The 16,552-nt window shown below is 41.7% G+C and overlaps 1 protein-coding gene across 1 annotated transcript in view; it reads left to right on the top strand.

The window, feature by feature from the left end:
• The window catches only part of TULP4 (tubby like protein 4), a 230,416-nt gene that overhangs the window by 13,623 nt on the left and 200,241 nt on the right, over positions 1 to 16,552 (top strand). The window contains exon 2 of the mRNA XM_025382297.1: positions 7,921 to 10,137. Coding sequence (XP_025238082.1) covers positions 9,886 to 10,137 — 252 coding nt within the window. The 5' untranslated portion in view covers positions 7,921 to 9,885. The remainder of the gene's footprint in view (positions 1 to 7,920; positions 10,138 to 16,552) is intronic.

The raw sequence follows: 16,552 nt of genomic DNA, 5'->3' as shown, positions 1-16,552 counted from the left end.
ACCATCCTGGCTAACATGGTGAAACCTCGCCTCTACTAAAAATACAAAAAATTAGCCAGGCATGGTGGTGGGCACCTGTACTCCCAGCTACTCGGGAGGCTGAGGCAGGAGAATGGCGTGAACCTGGGAGGCGGAGCTTGTAGTGAGCCCAGATCGCGCTGCTGCACTCCAGCCTGGGCGACAGAGTGAGACTCCGTCTCAAAAAAAGAAAAAAGAAATATGGCCAGCACACAAGCAGCACACCTATGTGTGCCTCTCCCGGCTCACAATAGCCACCTCTCAAATAAGCAGCATACTGCTTTTTGTAATATTTTTCTTTTTAATTTTTAGTCATACTACCAATGTATTCTCTATTAATTGATAAAATTAGTTTGGCTTGTTTCTGAACTTCATATAATTGACTCCTAGATATTCTTTCATAAGATCCTTCCTTCCTCTTCCTTTTCCTTCCTTTTTTCTCTTTTTCCTTTCCTTTTCTTATTTTCTTCTTTCTTTCCTTTCCTTTTCTCTTCCCATTCCTTTTTATCTTCCCTTTTCCTCATAGCTCACTGCAGCCTCAATTTCCTGGGCTCAAGCAATCCTCCCACCTCACCCTTCAGAGTAGGTGGGACTGCAGGTGTGTACCCCCCATGTCTGGCTAATTTTTTTTATTTTTTGTAAAGATGGGGTCTTTTCCCTTCCCTTTGCCTTTATTCCTCCCCTCCCCTTCCCCTGTTCCTCTCCCCTCCCCTCCTCTCCTCTCCTCCCCTCCCTGCTTCCCCTCCTTTCCCTCCCCTCTGCTTGCCTCTTTCTTTCCTTGATTTTTCTTTTCTTCTTCAGGATCTCACTTTGCTGCCCAGGATGGCGTGCAGTGGTAAGCCTCAATCTACTAGACTCAAGTGATCCTCCCACTTCGGCCTCCTAGTAGCTGGGACTACAGGTGCATGCCACCGTACTCAGCTAATTTTTTTGTTTTTCATTTTGGAGAGACAGGGTGTCACTGTGTTGCCCAGGCTAGTCTCAAACTCCTGGGCTCAAGTGATCCCTCCTGCTTCAGCCTCCCAAAGTGCTGGAATTACAGGTGTGAGCCACAATACCTGGTCCATAAGATTCTTTTACTTAATATTATGTTTATGAAATTCACCCATTTTGTTCTGTGTAGTGTTCATTTACATTGTTATATAGAATTCTGTTCTTTAAATACACCACATTTGACCCATTTGTGTTGTTTTCAGTTTGAAGCTGATGTAAACCCTGCTGCTGTGAATACTTTGTATGTGAATACCTTGTATCTGCCTTCCCTTGAGCACTCACAGGGAATGTGTCTGGCGCACACTCAGGAGTGGGAATGCTGTTTGCAGGGTATTCACATCTTCAGTAATACTAGTAATGCCAAACTATTTTCCAGAGTGGTTGCATTCTTACAACTTGTAATGAATATATTTCTGTCAAAATTGTGTAAGTGGGAAAAAAAATCTTGTAAGTAGAGATCTCTAGTCTCTACCATTAATTCAAACGATTTTAAAAACAAAACCAACCAAAAATGCTTTTTTACCTCTCCACTTCCGATGGTGAATTTTATCTGTGTTGGTGGAAAATAGGAATCAGATAACAAAATAGACTGTAGTGAAAATAACTCAAGTTAGAAAGTAGAATATCTAACTGGGGACAAGAGAGGGAGAGAACACAGCACAGGGGCCTTGTATATAATATTAATAATATTAATAGCTGTTTAATGAGGATTTATTGGTTGATTAATCCATGGGTGTCTAACATACCTGATACACCATCCTGTCCCTAAGTAGAATTTTCCAAGCAAGTTCTCGGGCGCCTCCTTTGCCATTAGAACTGGGTCGTATGGAAGCTAGAGTGGGAAGCATCTGATGTGTTTCATTACTGGCATCTAGAACCCTAGCAGGTCATTAATTCAATTAGACACAAGTATTCTTTGGTTTAAGATTCTAATGCCCTAAAAGCAGGTATGGGTTTTGTACTGATTTACAGGAATGTTCTGAAAATAAGCTGCAATTATTAGAAACAGGTTTGGGCCAGTCTGTGGAGGTCAGCATTGTTTATTCTTAATGAAAACACCCAGGATCACTCTTGGGCCTGTGTTACAGTGTTCAGGGTAAAAAACCATCATGATGACAAACTGAGTCATATTTACTTTCAATCTGTTATTGAAAGACTTTATAGGAATAGTTGCTTTTTAACCAACTTACCTCATTTTTAAAATTGAGGGGAAATATATATACCATTAAATTTACCAATTTTACTCTTTTTTTGAGATGAGGTCTCACTCTGTCACCCAGGCTGAAGTACAATGGTGTGATCATGGCTCACTGCAGCCTTGAGTACCCGGGCCCAAGCAATCCTTCCACCTCAGCCTTCCAAGTAGCTGGGACTACAGGTGGCACCTCTATGTCTGGCTAATTTTTTAATATTTTTGTAATGACAGGGTCTTGCTGAATTGTCCAGGCTGGTCTCAAACTCCTGGGTTCAAGCCATCCTCCTGCCTCAGCCTCCCAGTGTGTTGGGATTATGGGTGTGAGCCACTGCGCCCAGCCCATTTTTACCATTTTTTAAAGTGTACAGTTTGGTGGCATTAAAGTGCATTCATGTTATTTTGCAACCATTTGACTCCAGAACTCTTTTCATCTTACAAAACTAAAACTCTATACCCATTAAACACTAACTCTTCATTTCCCCTCCCCTCAGCCCCTGGTACCCACCCTTCTACTTACTGTTTCTGTGAATGCTACTACTATCTACTCTTGGTCCCTCGAATCACTAGAGTCATACAGTATTGGTCTTTTTGTGACTGGCTTATTTCATCTAGCATAATGTCCTCAGAGTTCATTCATTTGATAGCAAGTATCAGAATTACTCTCCTTTTTAAGGCTGAATGATATTTCCGTGTGTGTGTGTGTGTGTGTGTGTGTGTATACATACATATACTACATTTTGTTTACCCGTTCATCCATCGGTGGACATTTGGGTTGTTGCTGGATGTGGTGGCTCACACCTGTAATTCCAGCCCTTTGGGAGGCTGAAGTGGGAGGATAGCTTGAGCTCAGAAGTTCGAGACCAGCCTGGTCAGTATAATAAGACCCTGTCTGTACCAAAAATTAAAAAAAAAAAAAAAATTAGCTGAGCCTGGTGGCATGCACCTGTAGTCCCAGCTGTTTGGGAGGCCGAGGTGGGAGGATAGCTTGAGCCTAGGAATTCAAGGCTGCAGTGAGTTGTAATCACGTCACTGCACTCCAGCCTGAAAGACAGAGGGAAACCCTGTCTCAAAAAAAATGAAGTCATTTATGTTGGTTTCACCTTTTGGCTACTGTGAACATTGGCATGTATCAAGTTTTTGGCATACAAAAATTCAAGTTTCTGCTTTCCAATTGATAGTTGCTTTTTAATCGTTTTATACCAACCACCCTTAGTAGTGTTGATTTGACAATACTCTTATCATTCCTTGGAAACTTAATCAGTTTAGTTACTATTCTCGTTTTCTCATCTTTATGAGCAAATAAGGCAGAAAGAAGGGAAGCGAAATGTCCAACACCACTCATTTTTGTTAATGGTATTGATAAAATTGGCACCAGCCTTTCAGTAATTTGGATGCTATGATTGTTCTTTTTTGTTGTTAAATTTTTGTGTCCATTATGCATTTTGAGTCATAATAAAGTGGCATTTTAAAAAAAACCTGCCATATTTGTCTAGCATGTATGGCATTTTATGATTTTAAAGATATTTTTAAAGTTTGGTTAAAAACCTTAACAGTATATATAAAATGAAACACTGTGCTTTTACTGTGGAAATTTATCCTATATGCCTTAATATAATAGTTATTTAAGATTTACATTTGGCTGGGCACAGTAGCTCATGCCTTTATTTTTATTTTTTATTTATTTTTATTTTTTTGAGACGGAGTCTCGCTGTGTCTCCCAGGCTGGAGTGCAGTGGCGTGATCTCGGCTCACTGCAAGCTCCGCCTCCCGGGTTCACGCCATTCTCCCGCCTCAGCCTCCCAAGTAGCTGAGACTACAGGCGCCCGCCACCATGCCCGGCTAGTTTTTTGTATTTTTAGTAGAGACGGGGTTTCACCATGTTAGCCAGGATAGTCTCGATCTCCTGACCTCGTGATCCACCCGCCTCGGCCTCCCAGAGTGCTGGGATTACAGGCTTGAGCCACCGCGCCCGGCCGAGCTCATGCCTTTAATCCGAGTACTTTGGGAGGCTGAGGTATGCAGTTCACTTGTGCCCAGGAGTTTTCAAGACTAACCTGGGCAACACTGGGAAACCCTGTCTCTTCAAAAAATAAAAAAAATGTTAGCCAGGCATGGTGGTGTGCGTCTGTAGTCCCAGCTCCTCAAGAGGCTGAGGTGGAAGGATTGCTTGAGCCTAGGTCAATGGAGGTTGCAGTGAGCCAAGATTGCGCCGCTGCACTCCAGCCTGGGTGAGAGTGAGACCCCTTCTCGAAAGAAAGAAAGAGAGAGAGAGAGAGAGAGAAAAGGGAGAGGGAAGGGAGAGGGAAGGGAGAGGAAAAGGAAAGAAAGAAAGGAAGATGGATTTACATTTTAGAGAGTTAGTATATGTCTGTTATTTTTGAACTTTTGGGTTTCAGGGCTCCTTTATATTCATAAGAATTATTGAAGGTCCAAAGGAACTTTTGTTTTTGTGGTTATATGTTGATATTTACCATATTAGAAATTAAAACTGGCTGGGTGCAGTGGCTGACACCTGTAATCCCAGCTACTTCAGGAGGCTGAGCAGGGGTGGATCACTTGAACCTCGGAGTTTGAGACCAACCTGGCTACCATGGTGAAACCTTGTCTCTACACACAATACAAAAGTTAACTGGTTGTGGTGGTGTGCACCTGTGCTCCTAGCTACTGCTGATAAATTAAAAAATATTCCCTAATTTATTACAAAATGTAAACCCATTAAATGTTATAAGTTATATATTTTTATGAAGACAACTGCCTTTCCTAAAACTAAAACATGTAATAATAAGAGTGTATTGTTTTATATTTTGGCAGCAATATTTGATGTCTGGCTTACTTAAAGATGGCTAGCTTCTCATATTTGCTTCTACATTTAATCTGTTGCAATATGTCGTTTTTATTGAAGTATATGAAGAAAATTCAGCCTCACACACATATAATTGGAAAAGAAAGGAGGATTTTCTTAGTCTTCCGATAATCACGGATATTTTTCTTTGATAACCACACTCAAATTCGACAAGTGGTAGCTTCTCAAAGATTAGTTGCAATATAGAATTTGAATGAAATATATCAGTGAATTTTTCATCCTTGGTTACACTAAAATTCATTTGTCTTCCTTGTACCTTTTGTTGTTGTTTTTTGTTTTCGTTTTTGAGATGGAGTCTCACTGTCACCCAATCTAGAGTGCAGTGGTGCGATCTCGGCTCACTGCAGCCTCCACCTCCTGGGTTCAATTGATTCTCCTGCCTCAGCTTCCCAAGTAGCTGGGACTACAGGCACCCGCCACTACACCCAGCTAATTTTTGTATTTTTAGTAGAGATGGCGTTTCACCATGTTGGCCAGCCTGGTCTCCAGCTCCTAACCTCAGGTGATACGCCCGCCTCGGCCTCCCAAAGTCTTGCACCTTGAATAGATCTTTTACTCAAGTATAATTTCTATCATCTTCATTGGTCATTTGGAAAATACTGGTTTACCAAGTATGTGAGTCTTCCAAATATTGATACACAGTGAAATATGGGATAAAAAATAAAAAATTCACATTTATTAACATCACCCCCAGTTACATGGGGAGCTAGCAAGCTCATCGATCGTGATGAGTGCTGGTTTTCGCAACAATCTAAATTTAACTTGAAAGCTCGGTTTTTATTTTTGACAACAAATTCTGTCAGTTGTTTTCCTTAAAGTGGCAGGCTTACTTTGTTCATGTTCAAGACAATGTCTGCCAAGTATCCAAGCTGGAACAACCATAATTTGTCATTCATTCTTTTTAGTAAACTTGGTGTAGTAGCCCATTTGCATTACTATAAGGAATACCTGAGACTGGGTAATTTATAAAATTGTTTTAATTGGCTCAAGGCTCTGCAGGCTTTACAGGAAGCATGGTGCTGGCATTTGCTTCTGGTGAGGCCTCAGGAAGCTTACAAACATGGCAGAAGATGACAAGGAACTAGTGTGTCACATGGCTAGAGCCAGAGCAGCAAGAGAGGTGGGAGGTGCTACACTCTTTTTTTATTTTTTATTTTTTTGAGGTGGAGTTTTGCGCTTTTGCCCAGGCTGGAAGGCCGTGGTGCGATCTTGGCTCACCACAACCTCCGCCTTCCAGTTTCAAGCAATTCTCCTGCCTCAGCCTCCCGAGTAGCTGGGATTACTGGTGCCCGCCACCATGCTCGGGTAATTTTTATATTTTTATTAGAGACAGGGTTTCACCATGTTGGCCAGGCTGTTCTCGAACTCCTGGTGCTACATTCTTTTAAACAACCAGATATCGTCAGAGTTCACTCACTATCAGAAGATTACACCAAGACATTCATGAGGGACTGCCCCCATGATCCAAACACCTCCAACCAGGCCCCACCTCTAACATTGGGGGTTATGTTTCAACATGAGATTTGGAGGGGCCAAACATTCAAACCATATCACATGATATTCCATGAAAAAACCAAGCAGTTCATTTTGCAACTTAAACTGTATAATACATGCTTTTCCCTGGGACTACCATGGTGCCTCGGTAGTCCACAGAAGTACTTCATGTGTACCTACTAGTTTGGGACACAAGGACGTTAAAAGCCATGTACTCGGGCCAATTTTTACTGCTCTATCAAGGATCTTCTTAAGTGAAGCTGGCATTTTCTTTTTTTTTTAATCTGTGATTACTGGTGCAGTTGATACCTCTACCATGATTAGTGTTAAAGAGCTCGCAGTTTGACCCACTGTTGATTTTGCACCATGGACACAAATGTGAACACAGAAGAAGGCAAATTATGTTTTAGTATTATGATGAAAGTAGGGTGTTTTGCTGGGACTTGGTTTGCTACAGGCCAGTAGTTCTCAAAGCCTGGTTCCCTGACCAGCGGCATTAGCATCTCTTGGGAGCTTGTTAGAAATGCCAACACTTGGGCCCTCCCCTTCCCTTCCAGTGTCCAGGTCCTTTGGGGTGGGGCTACGCTGCTGCAGCTAGCTCCAGGGGACTGAGAGAGTCTGCTGAATTTCAGAAAGGCCACTCTGCCTTCTGGAAGGATGGTGGTTGCGGGGGATGAGTAAGTTAGGGACAGAGTGTTCTAGTGTTTGTAGAGGATGTGATGTGGCCTGGACTTCAGGCAGTAGGAAGAAAATGGAATGGATTTGCTAGAGATAGATTCTCTAGAACTTTATTGCTGGTAGACCACTTAAAAGCTTAGAAAACAACTGTGCTTTGCTCTGAGACCTGCCAGCCATCAGGGACGGATGAGTTTTAAAGGCCCTTGCTGCTTTGTGTCTTGAAGCAGTTTAATCTTTTATTAATCGTGAAAAAATCAATCCAGATAACTTGCCTGAGTCATTTCAGTCTCCTTTTTGAGGATGCCTGCTGAAGCAGTGACCATGATCTCTGGTAGGGTAGAGCCTCACATTTAGAGTTTAGAGTCTTAGAAAGGACAGTTCAGTGTAGGAGAATGGCAGCTATGATTTCATTCAGATATGCCCAGCTGCTGACAAATTGAATACAACGATCCGTGGCCGGCAGAGCTCTCATGTGTTGTGTGTTGTCTTGAGGCTGGTGAGGTGTATGTATCCTTTCACTATTGGATATTACCATTCAGTGCAGTCAGTAGCTCCATTTGATATAAGTGTAAAGATGGGTCTCTCATTTCAGTTTCAGCAATTATTCTCAAAACTTTTATTTTTCAGTGTTTTAAAGTTTTTTTATTTTATATCTTTTTTTTTTTTTTTATTTTAACAGATTTGTAAGACTCCAGGGCCTTCCAGCCGTGAATAATCTGATGGTTCCTGAAATGACTGGGGAAACAGACGCTTCGTATGGCAGTTGAAGAGTGTGTGTCTGTGTGCATTTAAAACCTTCTTTCTGTACTTACACATTCACACGGGAAGACAGGCTCATTCTTGTGCATACTTGAGAGTTTTACAACTGATGAAAATTAATTTAAGAATCAGATGGAGCAACTTGACACCACTGGGCTCAGGAGCCCGGGGAGAAGAATACATCACTAATGGCCAATTTTCCATATGGTCTGCATGGGTAAAGAAAGTCTGCAAAAAGAAGAAAAAAAAATTTGCACAGATTAAGCCACAAAAATACCTTCCAGTTTAAAGAAGGAACTAAGTGCGAAGGTGACTGAGAAAGAAATGTGACTTCAAACATTGCAGCGGCTCACACAGTGCTTGTTGCACTTTATTTTTCAGTGGGTTTGGTGATTTTGATGGATTAAAATTCTGGACTGAAAAGTAACTCCTATTGTGGTTTTGGCTAGAGGAAAGCAAGTTCAAGTATGATGGGACAAGTTTGAATAATGAACTGATTCCTTTGCCTATTTTAATTAACTGTATTTGAGAAATTTTAATTTATTATTTCCCCATTTCTTTTCCTGCATCTATAGGATAATATTGTAAAATAGCAGTTGAAACCAATAATTATAAAACAAATATCAAGGAAAATCCAAGCAAAGCTTTCTTTTTTTTGGACGAGCGGTGTGGTGTTTGGAGACAGTCTCTGAATGTGAACAGGAAAGCACCCATCAGCAAAACACGATCACTCTCTAGGGAGACAGTTGAGGGAATCTGACTCTGGCTTCTGCTTTTGTTTTAAGGGATTATCTTCCCTGTCAAGTCCAAGAGGATTTGCGTATGAGAAGATTACCTGATGGACTTAATTCTAAGATTAGCTTTTTTCATCAAGATGGAAAAAGATCTTTAGGAGCAGAAAAGGGGAGTGCTAACTGGGGGAGCGAGAAGGGAGACGAGCAAAAGAAATAAAATCTTGTAGCGTGGCTCTGTTTTGTCAGCAAGAGGATTTAAGACTCACCCAAGGCAAACACTGGGACCACTGTAAGAGCGCTGGAACATTCTGCCTCTTGAGTGAAGGGGCCTTCTTTCTAGCCTCTATGGCACTGAGGGGTGTGCCGGCTGGTGGAGGAGTAGTCCGATGGAGCCCTGCGTTCCCCGGGGACACAGGGCCAAGCTTTGAGGTGGAAAGTTTCTGGTTCTGAAACAACGGGGAGAGAGTCTGTTTTTCTTCCTAAAATTTGGACTCTTGTCTGCACAAACTCTGGTCTGTTTTGCACGGTTTGTGTGCCTTTTTTTCCCTTTATGCAATCTTTTTCAGCTTTAGCAGCAGAAATTTGTCTAGTTCAGAAAACATGCTAGAGGGTGGCTTCCGAAGGAAGATGATCCTGTGTGTTCTGTCTCTGCATCCGAACTTCTGAAGAGAAAAATTCGAGCTAGAGGGATTCTTAAAGCCTTAAGTTACTTGAAATCTATGTATTTGCAACCCGTTGTCTCTGGAATCATTACACTAAACTGGAATCTCAGGCTGAATGAGAATAACCAAGTGGAGTAAAAAGAAGAAAACCGTTTCTTGATCACCACTTAATTAACGATGCTCTTTCTCCAAAGGATCAGCACGTTCTTCCTCTGAGAACTTGAAAATAAAAATGGACCCCATGTTTTTTTAAGCATTACCTTTTCTTAGAAGACTGCCATCATCTTTTATAGAGGAATTTTTTCACTATGCATTCGGTGGATCTTTATAAAATACTGACCTTCTAATTAGATTCAGGTCAGTCTTAATTAAAGGGGGAAAAACTCAACGCAAACCAACCACAAAAACAAATACACCAATGAAAGAAATTGGTTTAAATTTCACAGCATTAGCATTACTTTTTAAGTAAAACAGTTCATTGAAGAAAGTATGTATGCAGCGGTGGAACATGGGCCTGTGCTTTGCAGTGACTCCAACATCCTGTGCCTGTCCTGGAAGGGGCGTGTCCCCAAGAGTGAGAAGGAGAAGCCTGTGTGCAGGAGGCGCTACTACGAGGAGGGCTGGCTGGCCACGGGCAATGGGCGAGGAGTGGTTGGGGTGACTTTCACCTCTAGCCACTGTCGCAGGGACAGGAGTACTCCACAGAGGATAAATTTCAACCTCCGGGGCCACAATAGCGAGGTGAGCTGTGGTTTTGTTTCACTTTTTGGTCACTTCCAGTGGTGTTTTTGAGCCCCTTGTGGACTTGAAACTTCCTTCATTTCAGTTTCATAGACTTGCTGCTAAGTGAGACTTTCCATGCTGTGAGTTCTGTCTCTTATGCTCTGGCAGAAAAGATGCTAAGGTGGACACAGTTCACAGTAGGCTGCCTCTCCCCATGTGGGTCAGTTGTCCCTGGCACCCCTGCTGTCTTCCCCCTGCACTCTCTCAGAGGGTCCAGGCAGTGGGAAGACGCCCAGCAGTAGGGAGGCCAGGGCGCTTTCTGACCACGGTGTGGGGTTAAATTAGATGATCCTAACCAACTTCTCATGCTCCAAGTCTGCATGGCAAAGAGTTATCCTCACCCCTGATGTCACACCGAGAGTGTGAAAAATGAAAGTGGTGCTGCCTTTACCTTGCACAGTTAACATCTACGTTTCTTTGGTGATGGCTTGACACTTGGCTTGTATTTTTTTGTACTTGGAGGTAAAGAAGTAGTTAATGGACAAGAACCATAGTTTTTCACATGTATAGGGTATATTATATTCAGGCTATTATGCCATATATTTGTACATATAGATTCCTCTGGGCTTCTAAAATATAAGCAGTGGGATTATCTATGAAATTCATGCAACCAACATTTATTGAGCAATACTTAAGTGTTAGGCATTGTGTTTTAAAGAAGAGCTTTGAGTGATAATTTCTTGCAAAGTTATGCTTGTATAGCACCTTCACAATATTCATGTTTTACTCTTCACTAGCTTATTTAGATATTTTTAAAATGAGGAATCCAAGACTATTTCAGGCATCTTAAAATGTCATTAAATGGTTATTAAATAGCTATTGTAAAGGAGCAGGAATATTTTTCAAGTATAGGTCTTAGTCCATTTGTGCTACTATAACAGAATATAGACAGGGTGGCTTATAAACAGTAGAAATTTATTTCTCACAGTTTGGGAGGCTGAAAGTCCCAAGATCAGGGGGCTAGTATGGTACGGTTTTTGATTTCTTCTTGGTGGAAAGAGGATGAGAGGCTCTCTGAGGCCTCTTTTATGAGGCCATTAATCCCATACATGAGGGCTCCATTCTCATGACTTAATCACCTCCTGTAAAGACCCTACCTCTTACTACCATCACCTAGGGGGATTCACCATACGAATTTTGGGGGCACACAGACATTCAGATCGTAGCAATATAAACATTCAGTAAAGTGTACTAAACTTAACTTTCAATGATTATTTTTATATGCAGTCACCCATGTAAGCGCCAAAAAGACCAAAATATACAGCATTTCCAGCACCAGTTACAGGTACTTGGTGCTCCTTTCCAGATTTTACATTCTGTCTTAATCCATTCCTGCCGCTAAATCAAAATATCTTAGACTTGGTAATGTATAAACAACAGAAATTTATCGCTCACAGTTCTGAAGACTGGGAAGTCCAAGATCAAGACGTCAGCAGGTTCAGTGTCTGGTGAGGGCTCTCTTCTCCATAAATGACACCTTATTCCTGTGTCCTCACGTGGTAGAAGGGGCAAGGGAGCTTCCTTGGGCCTATTTTATAAGGATAGGAATCCCATTTATGAGGGGAGAGCCCTCAAGACCTGATCACCTCCCAAAGGCCCCACCTATTGATACCACCACATGGGGATTAGGTTTCAACATTGAGTTTTGTGGGGATGGAAACCTTCAGATCCTAGCACACCCCTCCTGAGAAGTAACTCACATTCTGACTCTGTCACTGCTTAATGGAAGTGGAATCCTTCATTACATACTCTCTGTGTCTGGCTTCTTTCACTCAACATGATATCTGTGAGATTCATCCCTGTTGTGTATATTATTAGTTTGTACTTTTTAATTGATGTGAATTTTCCACTGAAGGAAGATACCTGGTGTTTTTCTTCTCCTGTTCCTGGGTATCTGGATTGCTTCCAGTTTTTGGCTGTTATGACTAATGCTGCTGTGAACGTTTATGTGCGTGTCTTTGTATGGACCTGTGCATTCAGAAGGTGGAATTTCTAAATCATAGTGTTGCATGTTCAGGTTTAGTAGAAATTGCCTGTTTTCCAAAGTGGTTGTACTATTTACACCTCATCATCAATGCATGAAAGTTTTAGTTGTAAGGCCAAGAGTAATTTGAGATTGATTTTTTCACCGAGTTTAATTTATTAAGAAGCTTCTTTTGAATTTGAACTTTTTCCATTAAAAAACAGTGCAATAAATTATGTTTTTTTTTTTTTGAGACAGAGTCTCGCTCTGTCCTCCAGGCTGGGGCGCAGTGGCCGGATCTCGGCTCACTGCAAGCTCTGCCTCCCGGGTTCATGCCATTCTCCTGCCTTAGCCTCCCGAGTACCTGGGACTACAGGCGCCCGCCACCTCGCCCGGCTAGTGTTTTGTATTTTTTAGTAGAGACGGGGTTTCACCATGTTAGCCAGGATGGTCTCAATCTCCTGACCTCGTGATCCACCCGTCTCCGCCTCCCAAAGTGCTGGGATTACAGGCTTGAGCCACCGCGCCCGGCCAAGAAATTATGTTTTACAAATAATATATTGGGCATATACATACAGGCATGCACGCATTATCCCCCCCCCCCCCCCCCCCCCACATCTCTGCACCTTTGTAGTGGATACTCTTAAAAATATTTTTTCTTGTTCTTGTGTAACAAATTACCCCAGACTTGGTGACTTAAAACGTTACCCATTTCTAGTCTCACAGTTCTGTAGTTCTGAAGCCCTGTTATGGTATGTCTGGGGCCTGTGCTTAGGTCTCCCAGGCTGGGAAACGTGGTACCAGCCAGGACTGCTAGCTCCTCTGAGGCTCAGGGCCTTCCTCCAAGCTCACTCAGTTTGTTGGTAGAAATCAGTTACTTGTAGGACTGAGGCCCTAACTAGTCCCAGCCTTGTGACTCTCTCCACAGCATGCAGTTTGCTTCTTCAAGGCCAGAAGGAGAGCATCTGCTGTAACTTCAAATCTTTCTGACTTTCTATGTCTGAAAAATGGCATCCCTGAGCTGGCCATGCTCACCTCCACTCTGGGGAGGGGATTACACTGGGTGTGCATACCAGGGGGTGCGGTTTTAGAATTCTGCCTACCACAAAAGAGAGGATTCTAATTCACAGACAGTGGTCTGGCTGTCTCACTGTTGAAACTGTTTTGTGTGATTTTTTTCCACATTGCATTTTTACTTTTTTTGTTTTTTGTTGTTTTTTTAAAAATTATGCTTTAAGTTCTAGGGTACCTGTGCACAACATGCAGGTTTGTTACACATGCAGGTATACATGTGCCGTGTTGATTTGCTGCACCCATTAACTCATCGTTTACATTAGGTATTTCTTCTAATGCTGTCCCTCCCGCTGCTCCCCACCCCACAACAGGCCCTTGTGTGTGATGTTCCCTGCCCTGTGTCCAAGTGTTCTCATTGTTCAGTTCCCACCTATGAGTGAGAATATGCGGTGTTTGGTTTTCTGTCCTTGTGATAGTTTGCTTAGAATGACGGTTTCCAGCTTTATCCATGTCCCTGCAAAGGACATGAACTCATCCTTTTTTATGGCTGCATAGTATTCCATGGTGCATATGTGCCACATTTTCTTAATCCAGTCTATCATTGATGGGCATTTGGGTTGGTTCCAAGTCTTTGCTATTGTGAATAGTGCCACAGCAAACATACGTGTGCATGTGTCTTTATAGTAGCATGATTTTGGGTATATGCCCAGTATTGGGATCACCGGGTCAAATGGTATTTCTAGTTCTAGATCCTTGAGGAATTGCCACACTGTCTTCCACAATGGTTGAATTAGTTTACACTCCCACCAACAGTGTAAAAGCGTTCCTATTTCTCCACTTCCTTTCCAGCATCTGTTTCCTGACTTTTTAATGATCGCCATTCTAACTGGTGTGAGATGGTATCTCATTGTGGTTTTGATTTGCATTTCTCAGATGGCCAGTGATGATGAGCATTTTTTCATGTGTCTGTTGGCTGCATAAATATCTTCTTTTGAGAAGTGTCTGTTCATATCCTTGGCCCACTTTTTGGTGGGGTTGTTTTTTCTTTTAAATTTGTTGAAGTTCTTTGTAGATTCTGAATATTAGCCCTTTGTCAGATGGGTAGATTGCAAAAATTTTCTCCCATTTTGTAGGTTGCGTGTTCACTCTGATCCTTTTTTACTTTCAGTTAATTTCTGTTCCTCATACTAGAATCTGTTCCATTTAGCTGGGCATGGGGGCTCATGCTTGTAATCCCAGCACTTTGGGAAGCTGAGGCGGGAAGATTGCTTGAGCTTAGGAGTTCAAGACCAGCCTGGGTAACATAGTGAGACCCTGTCTCTGCTCTCCCCCACCCCCTGCAAAAAAAAGAATATGTGCCATTTACTGAATGCCTGCCAAGTAGAGTGACCAACTCTCCTGGTTTCCCAGGATGTGGGACTGTCGGTGTTAATAACTGCAAAATCCCAGGCAAACTGAGGTGGGCATCCTACTGCCCAGTGCCCGATGTAGTTTCAGGCATCTTACCTCATGTTGTTCACAGCAGACTCATGGGAAGATATCATTATTTCCCTTTTATAGAGAAGAAAACTCAGGCTTTAAAGATGTTAAATAACCTGCCTAAATTCATGCAGCTTGTATGGAGGAGAACTTGAATCTAGGGGTTTAACATTTTCCTAAAACTTTATTTTCTTATAACTTGTGTTAAATACGAGTCCTCTATCCCTTATCCTCAGTTGTTAAATCTTTTTTTTAAAAATTTTTTGAGACAGAGCTTCTCTCTCTTCCCCAGGCTGTGATTGCAGTGGCACAATCACAGCTTACCGCAGCCTCTGCCTCCCGGGTTTGAGTGATCCTCTCACCTTAGCCTCCCAAGTAGGTGGGACTACAGACATATGCCACAATGTTCAGCTAGTTACAAATTTTTTTTTTTTTTTTTTTTTTGTAGAGACAGGGTTTTGCCGTGTTGCCCAGGCTGGTCTCAAACTCCTGGACTTAAGTGATCCACCCACCTCAGCCTCCCAAAGTGTTGGGATTATACGTGAGAGCCACTGTGCCCAACTCACGGTTGTTCAATCTAAGGGCTCTGAAATAGCGAGTTTTTGTGTAATTGTTTTAATGGCAAGACCTGACCTGGACTGATGTGAAGCTGCTGATTGTTATTATTCCATCACTTCAGCTGCAGAAATACTGTGTTTTATTATGGAGGCTGCCCAGACCTGTGGGTGACATTAGATAATTGACAGGAGCTCCCCCTGTAGGACTTTGCTAAGATTTAAAAACTTATGAACTCAAAATACTTGTCTGTAAGGATTCTGAATCAGGGGTTGTGAACTTGTATCTTCATTTAAGGAAATCATCAAAAGAAACCTTGGGTTTTATTTAATTTGTTTTTTCATTTCTGGGAAGGCTGACATGTAACTCATCTCTGCCCATACCTAGTTACCTTATCTTCACTCCCTTCTACCACAAGAAGCAGAAAAACCCTGTGTCCCCACCGGCCATGCCTTAAGAACACTACTGAAAGAACCGCTGCAATATTTTATTTCTGGCCATGGAACTAACTAAATTGAAGGGGTCAGAACTAGTCATCTGCTAATTTCACAACTGAATTAAAAAGGAAACAAATCTGAATGAAAGATAATTTATTTCACCCTCAGCTAGTATGTAAAATCTGTTTTACATTACGCATTTAACAAATCTTAACAGTTTTGCAATTATAAATTTATTCAGTTAGATAAATTGAATCTGAAATTAAATACTGTGATAAATGTTTGTCTGGTCTTTGAGACTAGTTTGCCTTTCTCACATTGTGTATTCTGTTGTTAGAAATTTGTGATAAAATGGTATCAGCTATATTTGCCGGAGTGAAACATATAGGCAAGGAATTCTTAACCTGTATAAATGGCTTCATATTTGGTAAGTATGTTAATGGTTCTAATCAGATGGTCAAAATATGTGCCCCCCCCCCAATCCTGAAAGCACCTTTCATAAAAAAGAACCACTACCACAAAAGGTGAATGATCAACCAAATCAACTTTTCCCAAAGCAACTTTTTATGGCATTTGGGGACGGTTAATCCTTTTGCCAGTATCTCTTTTGAAACCTTTGATAGCAGTGTTATAGAAGAGGAATAGATGTGTGCTTACCTACTGAAACTCCAAGGGAGACTCTTCGTGGCTGGCTGAGAAGTGATGTTTTTTTAGAATTATTTGTCCTTTTACTGTGAAGCAGTAATTCAAGAAAGATGAGTTTTTCTTTTAAAAGAGTCCCCAACAGGTGGGCAGGTATGTCAGGCAAAATAATTATGTTCCATAATGAAGATTATTTCAGAAAATAATTACTTGGGAGTGTTTTTATTCTATGAAACAATTTCTTACAGATATGGTAGATGTCGTGCAAATTAATCAAGATTAG

Source organism: Theropithecus gelada, chromosome 4, assembly GCF_003255815.1.
Source record: "Theropithecus gelada isolate Dixy chromosome 4, Tgel_1.0, whole genome shotgun sequence".
NCBI classification, from domain to species: domain Eukaryota; kingdom Metazoa; phylum Chordata; class Mammalia; order Primates; family Cercopithecidae; genus Theropithecus; species Theropithecus gelada.
Note: the sequence above shows the minus strand (reverse complement) of the source record. Positions and strands in the feature narration are given on the sequence as shown.